The sequence below is a fragment of the Odontesthes bonariensis genome, chromosome 24 (genome assembly GCF_027942865.1).
Source record: "Odontesthes bonariensis isolate fOdoBon6 chromosome 24, fOdoBon6.hap1, whole genome shotgun sequence".
Taxonomy (NCBI): domain Eukaryota; kingdom Metazoa; phylum Chordata; class Actinopteri; order Atheriniformes; family Atherinopsidae; genus Odontesthes; species Odontesthes bonariensis.
Genome location: NC_134529.1, coordinates 19,217,586 through 19,239,448, shown reverse-complemented (window position 1 = coordinate 19,239,448; position 21,863 = coordinate 19,217,586). Strand labels below are relative to the sequence as shown.

The 21,863-nt window shown below is 43.9% G+C and overlaps 1 protein-coding gene across 1 annotated transcript; it reads right to left on the bottom strand.

The window, feature by feature from the left end:
* Positions 1-8: 8 nt before the first annotated feature.
* LOC142374890 (mitogen-activated protein kinase-binding protein 1-like) lies at positions 9-21,540 on the bottom strand. Its single transcript, XM_075458757.1, has 33 exons — positions 21,439-21,540; positions 20,293-20,384; positions 18,035-18,097; positions 17,867-17,924; positions 16,475-16,645; positions 15,387-15,524; positions 14,980-15,162; positions 14,343-14,503; positions 13,931-14,120; positions 12,382-12,525; positions 12,099-12,286; positions 11,930-12,021; positions 11,705-11,830; positions 11,223-11,293; positions 9,269-9,390; positions 9,114-9,189; positions 8,909-9,020; positions 8,679-8,742; positions 8,247-8,357; positions 7,919-8,097; positions 7,668-7,705; positions 7,252-7,446; positions 7,027-7,151; positions 6,796-6,935; positions 5,914-6,105; positions 5,552-5,618; positions 4,699-4,848; positions 4,193-4,359; positions 3,328-3,981; positions 3,139-3,226; positions 2,852-2,922; positions 1,878-1,963; positions 9-985 (listed from the first exon to the last, which is right to left on the bottom strand). The coding sequence occupies exons 1-33, from the start codon at positions 21,538-21,540 to the stop codon at positions 746-748; spliced, it is 4,656 nt and encodes a 1,551-aa protein (XP_075314872.1). The 3' UTR covers positions 9-745.
* Positions 21,541-21,863: the final 323 nt, after the last annotated feature.

Genomic DNA, 21,863 nt, shown 5'->3' with positions numbered 1-21,863 from the left:
ATTTCTATCCTCACATTTGATCTTCACTTCCTTAAGTCTCCTATTTAAACCTGCTTCTCCCTCCATCTCTAATCGCAGAGCCACACAAGCAGCAGATAATGCAGATAGCTCAACTGTTCAGAATAAAAATTTGTATAAATGATCATGGTTCCAAGTAGACGTCCCAATTCCTGTTCACCAGAGCCCGAACTGCATGTCATAGACTGGCTTGATAGTCAACGTTTTTGTACGAATCTCCAAACCAAATCAATTTAATCAACAAAATGAATAAAAACTGGGCGCATTGGCGAGAACAGTGACCGCTTCTATATGATTAAAACAAGACCATTATTAATGGACCCATCTGTAACAAAGTCTCTGCAACCCAAACAGTCTTCAGTCAGCTTCGTCGTTTCTCTTGTTTTACTTCTGCTCTTCGTGTAGCTTCACGATCTCTGTGCCTGTCGTTTCTCCCTTTGACATTTAGCAATTCATTACACTAAAGACATTTGATTTTTTTTTTTTTAAAGCGGAGCGCAGACAAAAAAAAGAGCTATGGCAACAAGACAATAAGGCAACTTTTTAAAAAAACTAATTATTTTTTCAGTGCATAACGCTCCACATATAAAGACATCTCATCTGCATTCAGTCTATACATAAAACTCATCTTTGTGCAAATAACAAGAGTGCAACTCACAGTGCTATTGATTCTACACATGTCAGGCTCTTCTAAGTGAATGGGACTAACGAGCATGCGTCCATCTCTTCAGGTCTTGGTATCCAGTTTCCTCTCCACAGACTTCAGCAGCAGCTCGGCGTACTGCTCCAGCAGAGCCAGGGCCTTGTCACCCTCACCTTTGACCCCTTGGTCCCCAAGAGGTCCTTTGCACTGGGAGGTGGGGTGAGGCAGGGAGTCCAGTTCAGACTTAACGGTGAACAGGGCCTCCGACAGGGTGCTCCTCATCTCTTGTTTATCTTCACTAGGATTTTGGTCTTCTTGGAGTAACTGTTGTTAATGAACACAAGACAGTAAGCCACTCATCCGGACATGCAGGCAGACAGGTTTTTACCTGCTTATCAGATTTTAGTAGAAAGTCTGGAGGCAGGTTTATGAACAAATACAATATCAACACAAATGATTGCTTTTGTCTATCTTTGAGGTTGGAATTTATTTGGTTTTGGATAGTTAAGACAAAATAAGACACTGAAACTGTGCGTGTAAAAGTTAAACCTCTCCCGGTTCAAATTTCTGGGAATAGTTCCACAAGAAAAATGTCTTATTTCCATAACATAAAGTTCAGCTTAAGAAGTTTGTAATTAAACAGCCAAACAAGCATGATACTTTTTTTTAAAAGCAAGCTCCGTGCCAATTATTAACTTTCCATAAAATACTACAATCGACTTATCTCCAACTGTTAAGCACGGGGGTGGATTGAGCATGCTTTGAGCAAGTGTTGCAGCCAGCGGAAGCGGGGAACGCTCCACTGGTAAGTGGAAGAGCAGTTTCAATTAAGCGTCGATAAGAATAGAAAAAGCTGAAAAAGGTTAAGGGATTTAAATAGGTACTGTCTACAGCAGGATGATGACCCCAAACACATAATAAAATCCACACGCGATGGCCCTCGCACTCACCTGGCCAAAAACATCACTGAAAATTAGTCTAAGAAACCTAACAGGACTGGAAGTCGGTGCAGGAATTATGAGCAAAACTCTTGATAGGCTGTGATACTTAAGGACTGACCGTGGTGCCCAATATTTAGCTTCAGGCCTTCTCCCCATTTTAAAAATGGAAACAAAAACTTTATTTCCAGTTATTTCCTTCAAATCTTCTACTCTTTTAAAGTATCTATTCCCTTTTTTAACACTATCACACACACTACAGACACACGCCCACTGACCGCTGTGTACAGGACGATGGTTTTCCTCAGACTGCTGTGAAGATCGGCAACGGCCTGTCTGCAAGTCTCCATGGTGATCGAGTGATCTGCAGCAATAGATGGAGACAATGACTCTCGAGCGCAGAACACAACACTCGGAAAATCACACACAAACGCACGCTGTTAACAAGCGAAGTGGGCGCGCATTAAACAGCGAGCGAAAATTTGAAGAGCATTAAAGGAAGAAGCATGAAATGATAGAAAGGGGGCCCGAGGAGCCTGCTCCACAAAGTCGAAATGAATTTCAAAGCTTGTGTCCCTCAGCAGGACACCGTTGTGGAAACAAATGTGGACTAGATATCACTTTTATGGCATTTATGGCTTCCGAACTGAACTGGAATGATAGGAAATGTGTTTCCTCTGAGAGGCAGTTATCGTCCAGGAAACAGCAGGGAGAGAAATTCAGCAGAAAGGTTGAAGTTATTGTAAGTAAGTTATTGTAGCCACTTTAGCCTTTTAAATCTGTTAGATATGTTTATTTCCTGAGCTAGAAAGCAAAGTGAATAAAGTAGCGTGCAGTGGCACTTTCTTAACTAAGGCTCTGTACTGTACAACATGTTTTTAGCACAATGTTGCATAATAGACTGTCACTTGTTAGGATTAGTGTGTGAAAATACTGCATTTTTCCTAAATCATGAAAAACACAAGACTGGTGGCACGAGGCCTGAAAGAAAAGGTTAAATCCCTTGAAGAGACATGACTATAGAATATGCTAATTCTACAGAAATGGTCTGTGTGGAAAGATAAGACCAGTATGAGACCACAGAGTGCGAAGGACACGCAGCCCAGCTAGCTCAGCATCAGACTCTTATGGATGTTTCTAAATGAGGAGCAGCGTTAAGGCGAAACATAAGACCGACAAAGCAGAAAGCAGAAAGTGGGCCAGAAAGAGACTGGCAAATTGGAAAGTACGTTTTGAGTTTGAGAGGCCAAACCTGTCTGTGGGCTGGACGCCTCTTTTGGCACCAGAGGGCACTCTTTAGCCACATGACCGCCCTCCTTGACACTGGGAATAAATGTCAGAAATGTAAGTCAGTTACAGTCATAATCCTGATCCTGGTGGATGAAATAACATATTGGAATGAAAAACAAAGGACTGGGAATTTGTGCTGCATGAATAATTTCATTAATGAGAGGCTGACACCATTCTGCTCTGGAAAATACATAGTTCATATATCTGTTAAAAGTCTGGTTAAAGCGTAACAATCATGTGAAATTGTACCTGTCAAAAACAGAGTCCCTTTTCTGCCTCACAGGCAAGAAACATGGCACCCCAGGATCCGAACCAAGAGACAGCTGCCTGCCTCGTGCTGCAATCAAGACAAAAACAACCACAACACGCAGATACCAGATTAGTCGTTTTTCTGTGTAGGGATGCGACACATCCACAGAATAAACCTGCCTGCCTCACCTTGTATTTTTCCAGGAGAAGATGAGACATCACACCCAGCGTCTACTGTCGGAGAGGACGTCTCCGATGCGCCTCCAGGCCAGCTCGAGCTCGGATTCACCTCCAGGCACAGGCTGCGGCGAGGGCTGAGAGGCTGCTTCGGAAGCGGGATGCGAGAGGGCGGAGCATTCTGAGTAAAACGAGCTGGCGAAACTGTAGCTGTAAGATGAGGAGGAGTAGGGGGGGGGCTGTTTGATGGAGGGCTCGATAAGAAGGACGAGGCCGATGAGACGGAGCACGGAAAAATGGTGACAGGAGATGAGGAGAGCAGAGGAGGCTCAACCTCCAGCTCCTCAGATGACCTTCTGCTTTTGGGGAAGCGTGGGGAGCTTGGAGGAGAGCCTGACTGGAGATCGTCCCCGAGGGAGGAGGACCGGCTGCTTTTGGCCATGGAGCTGGCGGTGGGGTTCATGTAGGAGTGCTGGGGCTTTATTTTGAGGCTCTCCCATGGTAGGGGTGACTGTGGCGACTGAGGCGACTGTGGCGACTGTGGCGACCCAGAGGAAGGCGAAGAAAAGTGAAAGGAAGGTTTGGTGGCGTCATGATTCTGAGAAAGCTGCTGAGGTCTCGTGTAGAACTCCTTCTGGGCACTAGAGGGCACAAGGGGGTGAGGAGCTATAAAAAAATAAAAATAATGAGGAGATTGTAAACATACATGAGGGAAAATGTAAAATAAGCAGGGTAAATTGTGTTTAAATCCAGTCTTTAGGTAGAGCAACTGCATCACAATATTCACCGAATGCGGTTAATGTACTTCAATACAAAGCCAGAGCAGCATATCACAGAAAGGGCAACAAATATAAAAGGAAAAGGGAATGACACATACACTCTGTGGCCAAGTCCTGTGCGGAGTGTGACTTCTGTAAACAAGCAGTTCTGTCCAGCATGGCCGAAGCTTTAGGCTGAGGGTTGGAAATCCTCCACAGGTGAGACCCTGTGGTCTTCTTCTTCAGGGGTCTCAGTTTAGGAGGAGAGTCTTTCTCGGGAGCCCTTCTGAGATGGAAAAGAGTAACGTTATAGGCTTTATTGCTTTGTATTCCGTTTTTCCTTTCTTTTTTCAGGATGTCCCATCGCTTTTTGTATGCATGTAAAAAGTCTGCCGTGTTACGAAGCCCAAGCCCACACCAGAAGGAATCCCTCACACCGGAGCTGCACCGGATCAGCCTGAAATGCTTTGTTTTGTCCCCCTTTTGCCACCGCCCGGCTTGTGGCGTGTTTGGGACATTTTCGATCAAAGAATTGTTTGAACTAAAGTTTTTTTTTTTTAAACTTTAGCAGAACCTCTTTGAAAATGAACCCACGTTCAGGCACTGCTCTGCGTTTCCTTCTTACCTCTCCATCCTGCCGTGAGAGGCGGGGATCTTGTCCTCTGCTTTGCTGCTCGCCCCGTCATCCATCAAGGGCCGTACTTTCGACACCGGAGGCTTTGCAGAGTTGCTGGTTTGTTCCTGTCCAGTCACTGTGGCAAACGGAAGCGCTGTCCTACACAGAAAATAAATCACTACTGAGTTGGAGAAATTAATTTGCAAACTAAACCGTTTGTACATTTTTTGACATCTGCTCAATACTACTCTCGGGTTTGTACGGTAAATATGAAGTCTTTGTCAAACTGGTTTGTATTACCTAAATAAGATACTTCGTGTTATTTACGAAGCTTTGGAGGTGCTGGTCCTCTGCACAGAGATGCTTGATGTACAGTCATGTGTAAAAGAAAGCTTTTGTGTATCAGAAATGAATTATTTCACTGTTTCATTACCTATTTTATAAAAACTCAGCCAAGGCGCAGAAGCAGGGTGAAAACCTTAGTTCATCCTGACTGCTTCAGTTTCAATTAAGTAGCTGCCATTAAGTAGCTGCTAATTGATCATCAACAAGCAGGAAGACCTATGTAAAAGCAGAAGTTTGGGCAGTTTGCTGGTCTAAAGACTGTTAATATTTAGCATGAAATCGCTGACAAAGAAAGCCGATAAGCATGTTTCCTCTGTATATCAAACTACACAAAGGGTTTCACGTTTTGATATGCTTGTGAACGTTCATTGTAAAAAAAAAAATGAAACATTCCACTTCTATCGCTTGGCTAGATGGGGAAAGTATGAAGATGGTTTAGCTGAGCGGCATGTCACCGTCCGCATGGGTTTTTGATAATATCTTTGAGCTCACGCTGGTCGGAAGTGGTCAGCAGTACCTGTTATCATGTCCTCTGGCCAGAAAGCGTGAAGACATACTGAGCCTGGTGACTCCGCTCTGCTCAGCTGCGGATGGGTGACAGCACAGCAACAAAGAGGAAAATGGAGACAGAAGCAGACAGTGGAAGTGAAACCAAGAAGTGAATCAATAATGTGTCTGCCTGTCTTGTATGTGAGGGAAAATAACAAGATAATCTGGGATACAAAAGTCTTATGTGAGCTTTAACATTGTCAAGCTACATCCAGACGCCAAGAGCACAAGGATTAGAGTGGAATCTGTGCTCTTATCAAGAATAAATGTATTCCACCAAATCTCAAACTATCCACTTAAAGGTACGAGCGATTGTTTGTGGAGCCGTACCTGTGCTGCAGCTCTCTGCCAGCGCCTCAAAGTTGTGCTTGAGGAAGTCCTCCGGACTGTAGTCAGCAGGGGCGTTCACTGTCCTCAGAGCCTCATCCATGCTCGTCACTACTGTTGCCTTCCTCTCTTCCTCCTTCTCTTCGTTCTCCTCATCGGAGCTGCGCTGACTCAGAGATTCTACATCTGCGCAACCTGGAAGTGAAAGGAGGACCAGATGAAGCTGAGGCCAAAGTATGACTTTGGTGCATCTACAGCATACAAAAGGTTGGTAAAGATGAACCTCGACCAGTCAGATCACCAGCTTGGACACTGGGGCTTCCATAGCAGTAACATGGGATTATTTTGTTCAGCTAAAAAAAAAAAAAAAAAAAAAAAAAAGCTCCTTTCTGTTTGCTCAAATCCCTCTCAGCGTGAATCAGCTTTACTGTACGTTGAGGAGATATCAGGGCTTTGAAGAACGTTGGAGCTTTTCATTTAGAATCCTGCACTCAACACAGTAAAAAAGTGTAAACTCAAACAGAAACGTAAAATAGAGCATGCAAATATGACTTGGATATCTTTCACTTGAGCCTTTTCTCACTTAAATTCAGCCTGTAATTCCTGTGAGCTGTAGCAAGAAAAGCCCACAAGGAAAGCAATACCGCGCAGCCTGTTTGCATAAGTTTCACTTCTGAATGGATTAAATCTTCTTATTTTCCTAATACGTCACCAAGTTATAACAAAATTGGGATACAGTGTAAATGGAAATGGAAGCACATTGTGATGATTTGAGAATCTCATAAACCGGCATTGTACTTTTCCATCATTTCAGCCTGAGCTGCACACTATTCTAACCGACCGTCTCTTTTCTTGTAGCGATGCATCATCAGAGTGTGACCTTACCAGCCGGGACGTGATCCGGGCTGGACTCCCTGCTGTCATAGTCCAGCGAGCAGGCGCTGTCCGGGCTGCGGCTGTCTTGGCTCTCAAAGCGGATCGCGCGGCCCTGTGTGCTGCACCGCTGCTCCTTCACCCTGTAATCACTGGCGTATGGAAGGGACAACATGAAAGCAATGAGGAACATTCAACGCAGGTTAGAAAAGCAGTATCGTTATCACCGAGTCGAGGTATTACCCATCCAGGGGACTTGTGTCGTCTTCATTTTCCTCAGGGAAGAGCACAGCTCCATCGGTTCCTTTGCCACACTTGGATGTGGGTGAGGAGAGCCACGCCCGGTGCCACCTGGGCCTCTCCTCTATCTGCCGAGGCGGGAAATAAGCACAGATGACTCAACGATGACATTTCAAGCACATGGATCCACATGCGTGGCTTCCTCCTCAGACATTCAACTCTGCTTACCTCATTGAGGCTGGATGTGCTCTGTCTCTCTCGGTCACAAGGGGGACAGTTGGGGTTTTTCTTGTGACCAAAGTTCTCAAGTTGCCTCAGATCCAGCATGGATTTAACCATGAGCTCCAGCGAGCCCATACGATGAGACCAACGCCTCCGCGGGCGGTTAGTGGGGTCAGGAATGACCTGGCCGACGACTTCATGCTGGGGAGCAAACGCAAAGAAAATGTTCACGGTTCGCCACCTCATCTGTTTGCTATGAAACATGATTTTCCCACGCACCACTGACAATGAACACCTGTATCTAAATTCATCTGTGAAAGCAGTGCAAAAATCAGCGAGATGGTTTTAGTTAAGTGAGGACAGAGTTCCTCGCAGTTTATTACCAGTGCCTATTATTTGATTCAAACTTTTAACAGTCCTACCTTTCTCAGCTCCCAGTCCTGCCCATCGTCTGAGCCTCCTGTTGGAAGAAGGTGCACAATAAACAAAATTTTGTTAACAATCACAAAAGGGAATTTCTGTTTCCATGTGACTTGTCAGATTTATCTACAGTGACAGTGAAGTGAAATGTCGGGGTCAGCGCAGTAAGAAAACTTCCCTCTACAACCTACTTGGTTCCCCTTGCTGTGCCACTTTTATCTGTGTTCTCATGCTGTTAATAATCAGGCAGTACCTGTGTCCTCCTCTCCCTGGCTGCTGTCAGAAGAAGCGGTGCTTGTGTTGTCATCGCGGTCCTTGGTGTCGTCGTTCTGCCCTCTTTCCTCTTCCTCCTCTTCCTCCTCTTCCTCCTCGTGCTCGTGCTCGCTGTCAGAGGACAGACCGCTCAGAATAGGAGCGCTATGCACCTCCCGCCTACAGCAACGCAATGAGAGAGTCAAAATGAGGAGTGTCCTGTGTGCATTAGAACATAACGACATGTGACACGAGTACTCCAGCTGGGCTCTTGATCGTCAGCTGTAGGTTCCATTGTGAATGTTGAGAATAAGCAGTTATGTCGTCACCTGAGTCTGGAGGTCTTGCCGGGTGGTATGTTTAGGTTCTGTTGGAGCTGGTACAGCCTCTCTCTCATGCTGATGGTCAGTTCTGGAGCAAGTCGCCATACAAAGATACAGCTGGAAGATAAAAGCGCGTAAGCGTTAAATATTTAAGATTTCAAGCCAGCGTCACAAAGGAGGAAACCGCCTGCAAACACATTTCCAGCTCCCTATTGGTCAAAAATGGCAACATTTATGGCAGAGTCTTGCAGCAAATCAAGTATCTGCAGCTATAATTAGCTGTTTGTTTTTCATAAATCCCTTAAAACTGTGTCGCCCATTGTATGCATTAACTGGAGACTAAAGATGGGTCCAGTAAGATCAACCAAAGACCCACGTTAACGCCAGATATGACTGTGTCCTGAGTCTAAATTAATCACATACAGGAAAGCCTCTCACCTGTCTCCTGATACAGAGATCAGATACTTGCAGTCATTGGTAAACTTGATCCCAGTGGCGATTTCTGTAAAACAAAGCAGAATATAAAGGCCTGTGAGTTACTGTATATTATGTTGCCAGGGCTGCCTATGCTTCCTCCCTGCTATAGAAGTAGAATTGATCCGTAGCTCATTTGAATTACACGTAACTAGTGTGTGTGTGTGTGTGTGTGTGTGTGCTTGTGGTGTTACCAGAATGTCCAAACATAGTGGCGACACACTCCCCGGTGTAGAAGTCAAAGATGCTGATGTTTTTATCGGAGCAGCTGGTAGCCACATATTGACCCGAGGGATCGACCTGAACCTGTCGGACATAAATACGAGAGTTCTTTAGCTCTTGAAGTGTATGTTTCAGTGGGAAGGTCTCTGGTGCGTGGAGTGCGGAGAGGACTGTTACCCTGAGCAAGCTGCCATCTTCACTCAGTGATCCTTTGTAGAGCTTTTTCTGTTTGCCGCTGCTGATGTTGAAAATCCTGCATTCAGAAGGAAAATAAAGTGTTAACCATATGAGCCTTTGCAAAAACACCCACACGCACATGCACACGCACTCACCTGATGCAGCGGTCCTGACAGGCAACAGCTGCGTACTTGGAGGTGGCGTCTACACCCATGTCATAAAGTGTTGTTTTCCTCACCATGTGGTGAGAACGCCTGAACTCTGTTCCCCTTTCAGTCTGCAGAAACAAAGAAGTGCCAACTGAAACACAATATAATATAATAGATATACAGCTTTCAATTATAAGGTTTCATACATCAGGAGTTTTAAAAAGCCAATCATCTGGTCCTTTATGAGTCTTACAATTTGGCAAATATAACCAGAGATGAACAACAGCATGTTTGGTCATAATACACAGCGCCATGTTTGGAGAAAACCAAACACAGCATATCAGCACAAACACCTCGCACCAGCTGTTAAGCACAGAAGTGGAGTGCTGACGATTCGAGCTTGGATCTGGGCACCTTGTAGTCATTGAGTCCACCGTGAACTCCACTGTATACCAAAGTGTTCTAGAATCAAAATGTGAGGCCATCTGTCTGACGGCTAAAGCTTGGCTGAAGTTGGTTCATGAAACAAGACAATGATCCCAAACAGAGCGGCGAATCTACAACAGAACGGCAGAAGAAGGTGTTGCAATGGTTGCAATACTGTGGTGAGACCTGAAGGGAGCTGTGCTAAAAGAAATGTCTGAAAAACCTCAAGGAAGTTAGGCAAAGTTATAAAGAAGAGTGGGCCAAAGTGTGAAAAACTGATAACATCATACAGAAAACAATTACCTCAAGTAATTCCTGGTAAAGGTGGTTCTAAAAGCTATTGAGTCATGCAGTGTCCTTAGTTTTTCACACTGTGCTTCAGCATTTTGACTTAGTTTTTGATAAATAAACAATGACTCAGCATAATAATATGTTAAGTGTGTATTTATCTGAGATTGTATTTATCTCATTTCGAGACCCTGGTGAGTACCAGATAGTCCTTCCTTATGACGTCCCACTATGTGAAACTTTAGAATGGAAAGTTGGTATTCTTTCTTTTTTATATACGCGTGTCTAACACAGAACATAACTAAATTTTACATCACTTACATGGATGAAGACACAAAGGAAAGTGAGTATTTATACGGTTTGCAAGAGCAAACCTGATCTATACAACCAGACAACTGAGAGTTGAATTGTTGCTGTTGACGTTTGGTAGAATGAATGTGAGCTACGGGCAAATCCAATGGTTTATGTAGTTCCAACCATGGAAAATCAATGTTTGACTAACATCATCATCATCAGTCATCATCATCATCTTCCTAAAGACACAGCCATAATGATTAGCCATTATCTTTCATTTAGGATCCTTGAAAACACAGAGCATGTTAAAAAAGCAGCACAGAGGATGCTCATTTAAGCTCTGCCTTACTTTCTAAACGTCTGGATGCTGAGGAGAAGTTTTCCTAACAAGACTAACAAGACATTGTTTATTGTGCTTTGGGAAATGTTCCAGCAGTAGCCCGAATTATGTCTTATATTTAACAAGAAGAATGGTGCATCTTTGGGGACTTTGAACACAAATCAGCTCTTGTAAGCAGAAGCAACAGCGGAGGAACTCAAGCACGACCCTTTCGTTTACTTTTTCTTTTTCTTCTTCTCTAAACATGTAGTTAAAATGCTAAAAGTGGGACTTCTGTGTTGCCAAGTCCTAATTTAAAGGAAATGATAAAGAATTTTAGTCCCAAGTACTGAAGTGGTCCTGAAACTCCTTCAAGAAAATCATTTGTTAACCACTTTTGTGATGTGTGGTTTCACATTGCGCTCAGTAAGGCTGTTTTGTTCATCAAATACTCGGAAATAGCAAGAAAAATGCATTTTCTCACTGTCCTCTGGTTACAGCTTCATATTCAGTAATCAATATACTCGGTTAATTCTGAGATTCTTAGTTTGTGAGATTTTTTGTGCAACTTTGCATGTATCTGTGCGAGTTAACTGCATCTCATTCGACACATTTGATGAAAGATAAATTTACCTTGTGTGCTGTGTGGAAATAGATGCTTTTGTCTGCCCCACAGCTGACCATCCTCACCTTGTTGTCATTGGCTAAAAAAAAAAACAACAACAAAAGAAATCCACTTAATCATCAGCTATTTCGGCAGACATGATAAACCCCACCTAATTAGGCCCGAGGCAAACAAATAACCTGCTGCTTCTCATCTACATGCCATTTCTGGTGTTCAATAATAATTTACAATCCATTTAACATTCTAGAGATAAACTAGTGAAGCATCGCAAATCACAGAGTAAATTAGAAATCAGTGACGGGAGCTGAAAGCGGGAAAAAGACTAATAGAAAAGACTTTGTTCAATAATAGAAAGAGAACTCCGCCTGACTAAACGTGTAGCGACAATCGGTACTGTGATCAAGTTAAAGAGGGACTTCATGTGAGACCGAGAGGAGGTGAGAGCCAGGATTAAGGAAAGATTAGCTGTCAGACGACTCGAGTGGCTCACCAGCAAAGCGGACGGCTGTTATGGATGAAGAGTGCTCGTCGAGCGTCTGCACCAGACCGTAGTCCTCGCCCGCGTTCAGGACGTGGATCAGGCGGTCCCTGCTCGCTGTGGCCAGCAGCTTCAGACCTATCAGCAACCATGCACATGCACAGCCAATGCAGAGATAGTCTTAAAGCAAGCTGTAAATAACGAGACTCACACATGCACACACACACACACACAAACCTGTGTCTGGTTTACTGTATTCGAGACAGAGGATCTCAGTATCGTGGGCCTCCACTTTCAGAATCTCCTCCATGCTGCTGAGGTCATGAACCCTGCAAAATATGAATTCACATTTCAGAAATGAGGTCACTCGCGCCCATCAATCTCTATTTGTGACTTCTTGCATTACCTCAGCATCCCATTGCGGTCTCCAGATGCCAGGTGTTTGCCATCTGGACTAACACAGATGGTTCTGATGCCTGTCTTGAGTTCTGCTGTCTGCGCATCCCCCGACTTGTCTGCATTCCCATGTGCAGTACATTCGGAATCCAGCAAAGCACTCGTGTTCCCATCTACGTAGATAATATTCAAGAGATCCTGCAAAGCAAATGGACGGCGGTGAAATAGTCCATCAAGGAGAGAGCAGTTCTTGAAATGTTAGCCCTTCTGTTTGAGGAAAAGAGCAAACTCACGCTGCTGAGGATGTTCTGAGAATGAACGTGAGACGGCGTCCAGTCCTCTGTGTGCCACAGTCTTACGGTGTTATCAGCCGAACAAGTGAGGAATGTACCCGACGAGAGACCCGCAACCATTTCCCCGGGAACATCTGGAAACATCTGAGGAAGGTCGACCAGTTCAGGGAATGTTTCATTGGGCTATTAATCTTTACAGTGTAAGGACTGACAATGGCATGTGCACCCACAGGCACCTGCACATTTTAGTTTCTACTATCTTAGGCACAAGATAACTCCTCCTTTTCAGTTGTGTATCACCCAATGCATTTCGAAAACAAGTTACGTGGTCTCATAAAGTTTAAAAAGAACATTGTGGCTGCAAAAAAAAAAAAAGCAGTTTGCAGAACAAATTTTGCAACAACTGGTAAAAGAAACAAACCACCTTTCAAACTGTGAAACAAAGTGGTGGGTGTATCATGTTGCAGCCAGTAGCAGGGGGAACATTTCCCTGGTGTAAGAAATTATCTATAAATCAGATACAAACTTTTTCTGAATGAAAACATTTCACCAGAAGTGCAAAAGCTGAATATGAAAAGAGGATGGTCTCTACAACAACGGGCCAAAACAAACCTCAAAATAGAGGTGAATGATAAACGATCTCAAGAGAGAGTTTTTTCACTGAAAATCTGTGGACCGACACAAAATGAGCAGTGCAGGAAAAACAGCCAGAATATCTCACAGAGCTGGAAATCCAGTTCTTGAAAAGCTCTGAATTTTTCTAAAATGTTTTCGTCTGAACCTTTCTTTAACACAATCGTTTCAGGGTCACCGCTCAACTTAATTTCATCTTAAAACTGCTAAATAATCTAGAATTTGATGGCGGCAACATACAAACAAAAGAATCCTCCTTGTTTATCGTGGTGTTACACCAGCCTTCCTTGTCGTTACATTTTCAATCATTTGGGAACCGAGGCTCCTAATTGTTGACGTTTTTCAGAAGAATCTGCATGCGTTCTTGCTGAATACAAGATTTAATCCTCTCAACTGTACGTGTTTGTTGTTGTCGGATTTTCCTCTTCATAATGCATCATACATTCGAATAGGAGACAGATCTGGGCTGCAGGCTGGCCGGTCAAGCACACACACTCTGTGTCTGTGAGGCGATGGAAAGTTGCACAGAACGAGCTCTGGCATTGTCCTGCTAAAATAACCAATTACCTCCAGGGAAAACCTCCATGGACACTGATGCATCCCTGGGCTATAACAGATTATGGCTTTTGGACTTTTTACAAGTCTTAACAAGTATTATTAGACATCATCTCTAACTTTATGTGCTTTGGTAATCAGATAATATTTTGCTTGTGTAGCTGTTCATGGTTACAACATTTGTTCACCACTGCATAAATGCCTCGGCAACATTACCCTGAACACTCACCCATAGCTTCAAAATGTAAATTCTACGATGCAGAGCTCTAACTAAATTAATGACGTGATTCTAATATGTAGCAATCACCGCCTTCTCTTTCTCATTGATAGAAATGAAAACTTTCCACCTGTAAGTCCTTACCTCCAGGTCCCAGACACATGCAGCGTGGAAGAGGGCAGAGTGCACCTTCCCCACCCTGTGCACATCTCTCACATCCCACACATACAGACTGTGGTCATTGTACACACAGCTGAGCCAACAGCTCACAGGGTCATAGGTAAGAGCAATCGAGTCTGGGTAACGGGCATCCGCCTTGGTGTTGAATAGATGGCTGTAGAGAGAAAGGTTGAAATGATTTTGTAAAGGCCGTGGAACATAAAAGAACAGAAATGCATTTCATCTCGAGCTTTCTTAAGAAAAAGCACAGAGAGGCGATTTAGACTGTTAACCGAAGCCACTTGAGACAGGAGGCTCTATAAATAGAGTCATAGATTTGATCGCGCTGTGGATTGCTGCCAACTGAAGGCTGCGTTGCTCCTGAGCTCTTCCTCACCTGGCCTCTGTGAGGGCAGAGATGTCGGAGCCCACGGGGTGCGGCTGCGGTAGCGTGCACACAAAGTGCAAGTCAGCAGGGCTGAAGGCTCGCACCGTTCCATCAGCACAGCCGCAGAAGATCATATCTTCAGACAGAGACAGGGACTGGGCCACGCCCGTCTACAAGGCCGGGCGAAACACAATAAGAACACAGGTTCACTAAAAAGCTCTGCACAGAATATTCATAACACTTTGCCTTGCAAAATCTACACCTGCAAATACAACAGAATAGTTTCAGTAGGTTTAGTTTACAGAGTAATACAAAAAGCCTCCCCACTGGAATACTTCCAGATACATCCTGTCCTTGTACTTCCTGCTAAGTCTTTTTTAATCCTCTGGCAGAAGACAGGAGCAGAGCCAGCACACTTTCATGTTCACCTCTTGATGAAGCATCAAAGATGGATATTCATGTCATGAATTTAGAAAAGGCTTGAATCGGACCATTCAGCTTAAATACACAGCATTTATGTGAATGGAATAACACTCTACTGACATCCCCTCCATTTGTTGCATAGAACTTCTCAGGATTAACAGTGGTGTCGCTTAAAGAGTCCAAACACCCCTCCATTGATGTTGGAGACATCTCTGTCACTCACCCGTAGGTCCACCCACTTGTCCAACGTCCTCTTGCTGTTAAACTCACACAACAGCCCGGAGGAAGTTATGCAGAAGGTGGAGTCAGATTTAGAGCCCCGGCCACAAGCCACATCGCAGAAGAAGTTGTTCCTCAGCTCTCCCAGCAGCCCGGAGCGGCCCAGCAGAGGCACAGGTGCCCTGGCCTGCATACCACAGAGGGTTAGCTGGTAAATCTCTAAAGACTGAAGTGGTTATCGCTGTTAAGTGTGCAGCCGATATGTTCTATTTGCTACGTTATTTGCAAATATGAAACAATGGGAACATTGTTTTAATGGCTCTGAGCAGTAATGAAGCAAAGGGAAACCTACAATTTACATAACTGGCTCAAAACCCTGTAAAAGCCACAAACTACAGCCTGCTTTCATACCTTGTTGGCCTTGCAGTGGTCCAGATACCAGAACTTGATATGCCGGTTTCCAACAGTTACAAAGTAGGAGCTGTCCTCAGAGAACGACACACCTGTCACTTTACTGGACACCTTGTTAGCGGCCACGACTACATCTTTCTGCAGGGGAACGAAAAAAAGACACGGGTTTCGCAAAGATTCACAGTGCTGTTTCAGAGCTTAATGTCGTTACGATCCAGTTTTACCACAAAAACATTTTATTTCTGTTCAGAATTGTCAAATACTGACTTCAGTCACAGGTATCACTTAACTATGACTTTCTAGGTAAAGATTACTATCACTCTTGGGTTTGTATGTTGAAGATACCGGCTAGCTTAGCATTTTAGCAGAGAGTCTGGAAGCAGGAGGAAGCAGCTAAAGGCTCATTTCTTTATTTCTTTCATACTTTTAGGTATTCTATTAATCTATTTAATGAAACAGAACATTTATAGACCTTCAGTCTTACATCATCTAAACCCCATATGCTTTGTGGCAATTTATGTGTTAATGTTTTAAGTAACTTTGGGCAATGCAGGCAATTGGCTGAATCAGCACCTATTGGAAGGCGCCCTCGCGGTCAAAAAGTCAGATTTATCTCGGCACATGCAATTAGGCACATGTCTTTTTCCCACCTTTTTCTCACTAACCTCATTCGTGGGAGAGCGTACAAGAGCTAATTATCTATCAAAGTGGGCTGTGAACTACTGTCTGATTCAGAGTATGTCTGTAAATTATTTAATGTAAATTAGAATTCTGTATAATAAAGAAATAAGCCGCCCAAATGTATGATTTATTCTTCATTTTCATGCACATTAGTTGATTAAAGTTTGAATACGCGTACGTTTTCCGCATATTATCATCGCTTGCCTCCTACATTGTCATGTTTTTGAAGTTTTGACAGAAATGTCAAACTGACCAGTGCCTCGTAACCCAAGCGCATATTTGTCCTGATATTTCTGAATCTAGAATGACTAAATAGCCTTTTTATGACCCCTGAATATGCTTAATAATATAGGTTATAGGGATAACAGCATGTTAAGCCTGCCGCAAAACTCTAAAATGAGACCAACCTTCCATGCCCAGACGTTCACCATCATGTCATGCTGGTTTCCCACGCTGACTATGTATTTGCTGTTGGGAGAGAAAGCCACACAGGACACGCCATATTTGTGCCTCTGGAGCTCTGCCACCTGCTTCCTCTCTGCAACGTCCCACAGCCTCACTGCAGGTAGGTGACCGCTCTGATGAAAAGGAAACAGGGCTGAAGGGCTAGACCGTGTGAACTGAGAGAAAAATTGTTCATTCTTTTTCAGGTCTGAAAATCTACTGGAACTGGCAACACACGGGGCAGCGATCACCTGTCCCTCCGGTCTATAAAGCTCTCTAAGAGATTATCCTCCCTATCCTCCGACTGAATACAGTTATTTGTCGCTTGGCCTGCACACATTATTCCCTCTACGGGATCAAAAGGTCGGCAGGCTATTTGTGCAGTCTCTTCTGTGGCAGAACGACTTCTCGAAGGCTGCAGTCAACGAGTACGAGGACGGGCTGTCTGAAATACGTTGAATATGGATGACACTGAACTAAAGTCAGAGCTGCATACAAAAGAGTAGAGAAACAAATAAAAAGAGCGGACGAAAAAAAACAGATAGCAAGTCTGTTGTCAGCCTGTCCTTGTATGCAAATCAGCCGGCGTTTGATGAATGAGTGTGTGTGAGAGAGACATCAGATAATCCACTCAGAAATATCTTCAACACTTTAAAGGCTTAAATAAAATCCACTAACAGAGCCGTGAAGCTCTCAGCTTTGATCACAGAGAACAGCAGGTACACAGAGAACTTTGATGTTCTGTGTAGCTCACCAAATTGGGAGAGAAAAAAAACCTTCATGAATATCTGAAGATTTCCCAACAAAATGGAAAGCAGTTCCATAACTCCAAGTATCTCTAGTGGGAAGCTACAAACTTTGGAATTCAGTTGGCGTATTTGGTCTTTTGAACTTTGCTCTCCGCAGCCATGACAACCGCTGCGTGCCCACCTACACAGAGAAGTCTTTAATCGGCTTTCATCGGCTGGGGTGGATTAAGGTGGCATGTTGTGCCGAGGCCCGTGTTGTAACTACAACAAAACTGAGTAAGGACGAGTCACTGGCAAGACACGTTAAACTGTGACACGACAAAACTTGGACGTCCTAAAGGGGCGAGGCTATAACGGGCTGAAAACACATGGAGGCTGCAGGATCACCATTGACACAGCATTCTGCAAAAAGCCAAAGCGCTTCTATCTCCTAATACCCTGCACAACCGCAGCCTGTTCGAATCTTATTCACTAAATACTCTGGTAAACATTTAAATCCTCCTCATTATGAAGACCAATCCTGCTGAGACAAAGACCTTCGAAGGCAGGAGCAAAATCCTCGGAGGGGCAACAAAGAATGAAAAAACTGACAGTGAGGAGGCTCACCTCTCCTGTCACCAAGTACTTCCCGTCCGGCGAGAAGGACAGAGCGGTGATAGCTTTTCTGTTAAAGAGAGACAGAAAAAGAGAAGCATCTCAGTGTGACTCAAATTTCATTTCTACGGTTCCATGTTGCTCTGTTTAAAACGCAGATTGTGTTTGTGTGTGACTCACCTTGAAGTGTTGATAATGTGGTACTGTCTGCTCTTTTTGGGGTTCAGCAAGACCACCACACATCTGTAAATGGAAGAGGAGAAATTACAGCGACACAAACAACTGATCTGGAACACATCTGGGTATCTACACGTAAATAAATGTGCAGCGCTAATAATCTAATGTAAGTGGAAAATTCCCACTGTGTGTTTTGTGTCATGTTGCCAAGGCGTTGAAAGTGATTAACTTCATTGAATTAATGATGAAATGAATAATTCATCACCTAATCTTATGTTTTAACTTTGATGTGACGAGGGGATAAGGGAGTGACTGATTAAGTATTATCAACACTAACATCATCAGTGGTGATCATACAGGCAAATAACCGATATTCATCAGGACTTTAGGAGCAATACACATGTTATGGTAAAATGTGTGAAATCATGGTGTCAAAAATTAGAATAACACAAATTTCGGAAAGATAAGTGGTTTGTTGGAGCTGGAACTCTCAGACATCTAATGTCACCCTGACCAGTTGCTGCTTTATAGCAGAGAGTTCGGAAGCAAGAAAGTTTGGAAGCCACTGGTAATACCAAGTGTATAGAAGAGGTTACTTCGTGTACTTTTACAGATATATATGATATCTTATATCTTGACAGAAAAGTGCAACATATTTGGAAATAAACACTTATTACACTTTCTTGTGGAAACTGGGATCTAAATATGAAGCTTCAACTGGACAACGCGAGCTGGGAAACCGGCTGGCTCTCTTCAGAAGGCAATAAATAACCCTACTCTGCATTTAGATGAAGGATGTGCAGCTTTTTAATTTTTGGTTTGGGAAGGGCTGGTAGGCACTAAGCTTCCAAAATGTATGCTATGCTAAGCTATGCTATAAGCAGCTGCTGGTGCTAGCTCCCAACTGACCGTTTAGTCAGAAGAGGGGCATCAATCTGCTCATCTAACTCTTGGCAGTAGGGCAAACGAGGACTATTCTTTTTTTTCTAAACCTAAAAGCGACAAATGACAATAAAAAGAAAAGGCAAACTGTAAAGAAAACTAAATAATCTTCACCTCCAATCATTTGTACGCAGTTTATTTTAGTGTTTCCTTTCCATATTCAAATCATCCAGATATCATAAAGGTTCCTGTTAAAAGAGCTTCCTCTTTGCACTTTGTCCATGGGCGTCACACAGATCTACAGTCCACTTAAATGGTAAATGGACTGTGCTTGTATAGCACTTATCACTCAAAGGCAGCGCTTTTACACTACAAGCAGCATTCACCCATTCATCCACCCATTGGTACGGTACGTCCATACAGTGTTACAGGCTACACTGTGCTTTTTTTCTCCATCACACACAGATGGACGTGTCGGCGGCACCGTGGTGCTCAGTGTCTTCCCAAAGACACTTCGCCGTGTGGTTTGAGGAAGCTGGGCATCAAACCACGACCTTCCGATTGGCAGACGGCTGCTCCTCCACCTGAGCTACAGCCACCTGTTACTGAACTGTTAGTTCTTGGGTTCTGTGCCAGGAAACTACATACCACCTACTACAGCTTGTACAGATTTAAATGGGGACAGCGGGGGGGGGGGGGGGGGTGTTGCCAGATTGTGCACTATTTGTGAAGAATGAAGCTCGCTAAAAATGACAAACACAACCAGATGCACGCACACACCCACCACCTGTGTACAGTAAGGGGCTCGTGCCAGCACTTCTTGTACAAACATGAATCACTACTTGAACAGAACAGCTCAGACTTGTTTTCTTTTCAGCTATTTACTCTCTTAGTAATAATACAGATTTGTCAGAAGAAATTTGGAAGAAATACAAAAGCAGATCGATTGTGTTACAGAGTCACAGGACCCACTATGCTTGCTATTAAACTATGCTTTCACCCTGGTGGTGCTGCTGCAGGTCCTGAGCATCGCAATTGTACAGCCACTCTACACTGAGAAGGCTAGCACAGCTAGTGTCATTGTTTGCACACAATTAATAATACAGCACAGCACTCTGTAGCTCATTACATCACAGTCAAAGAAAGCCTCCCTGAGGAGGGGATAAAGAGCTTTGGAGCTCCTCTGATGAGGAAACCCACAGAGTTCTCCTCCTTAGTTCCTCTGAGATGGTGACCAGATAACACTCACAGACGGAAATTTGCACACTAAACATCTGCTGGAGGTAGATATGATAAGGGAGCTGGGAGTGTGTGGAGTGCTGATAAGTCAAAGGGTAGATGATGCGATAATGGTGCGTAAACAGTGTCATTCATCTTACCCTGCAGGATAGGCCACGAGTCCAGATCGGGGATCACAGGCCAGTCCGCTGTTCCCAGTGGCGGTGATGCCCAGCACCTTCTCTAAAGTCACCTGTAGAGGCACAACACGGGGATTTCACTTTGAGGATTGAGGAACTGTTGAGGGAGCAGACGGATTGAAACAGAATCCACCGTCCAACTCTCCTCGGCAACGAATTCAACACAAATGTTGACCGGGCGTTTAGATGAGTGGAGAATGAACACGTTTGACGGCTTGAGATAAAAAACACAACGACAATAAAGAAGTTCTGATGAAACATACCCACAAACCCAAAAACACCAAATTTTAGAAACCATTTCAGGGAGCAAAAAGGACTAAATGAATAATAGTCCTCTGTTATGTTTGTGTTCTACTTTTGTACAAAAGTTGCTGTGTTTTGGAGGCATTTTGTTGTTGTTGCTCTGGGCTTCATTCATTATTCTGTTAATATTTTTCCACAGGTCACTTGGTTGTTGCACGCCAGCAGAGATAACACTCTTTGCTGGCATGCAAGTCAGATGCTTCCCGGATTTTTCATGACAGAAAACAAACACAAATCAAACGTAATGGTTTTCATTGATTTTTCAGGTGTAAAGGGTACTTGATAAATGAGCGGGTTTGGCCTGAAACAGAAGACGTGACAGCTGGCTTGGCAGGACTCGCTGTCTGTCTGTCTTAGGAATTATGAAGCAGCTGCTGTCACTGTGCTTTAGAACATAATGAATTCAGCGGAGTGTGTTGTCCTACTGACACACATGCAACACAAGCAATAGTTCCAGAAAACAATGAGTAAAGCAGTATAAAAGGCCATCAAAAAATAAATCAAAGAAGACCAAAGGTTGTAACAAACGATTCACTTAAAGTGTGAGTAGATGAGTTACAAATCATGAGAATTAACTAATTTTGGGTTGCCAGGTTGGGCAAAACTTCATTTCAACATAGCACTTATTACTTATGGTTGTTATTACAATAACCACAGAAAGTTCTCGTTCTTGCTGTAAAGTCGTATCTCTACCATCTTTTTATATTTAGACCACATCCAACATTACAGATGACAGTCTCCAGCAGAATGGAGCTTTTTTTTATTGTGGCTGCTTTTAATGAAGCGGGAGGAAGGGTTTCCTACCTTGCTGGTGAGGTTTTCTTTGATGCTCTTTTTGCTCTTGATCGATGGAGAGCGCAACATATTCCTGATGCGATTTTTAATGGTGAATCCATCGCCTGGCATTGTTGTGCTTAGCCTTGAGGCACTGACCCCCAGGGGACCGCTGGCCGTCCACAGAGTCAGTGAAGCCAAAGAGAGAACCGAGCGTTGCGCACAGTCTGACCAAAATGATCCCACTCCGAACCACCTCCAGAGACAAATTACACAGCTTTACAAAGTCGGGCGGCGCTTCTGCTGCCGGGACATGTGGACACTAATCTCTTGAGTGGGTTTAGTGTTGTTTTTTTTCCCCTGTGCGCTGTCCCCTGCTGTGCTGCCGCAGCTTCTCCACACTTATGTTATGCAGCCGGCGCCTCAGGGCTGCTGTTTTTGCGCCGACAAGGAAA

Bases quoted from the DNA above. Each gene is read 5' to 3' on its own strand.
- LOC142374890 (XM_075458757.1), bottom strand. From the start codon at position 21,540: ATGCCAGGCGATGGATTCACCATTAAAAATCGCATCAGGAATATGTTG. The intron at 11,831-11,929 runs GTTTGTGTGTGT...GGTTGCTGATAG, and splicing joins ATACAGTAAACCAGACACAG to GTCTGAAGCTGCTGGCCACA. The intron at 11,294-11,704 runs GTGAGCCACTCG...TTTTTTTTTTAG, and splicing joins AACAGCCGTCCGCTTTGCTG to CCAATGACAACAAGGTGAGG.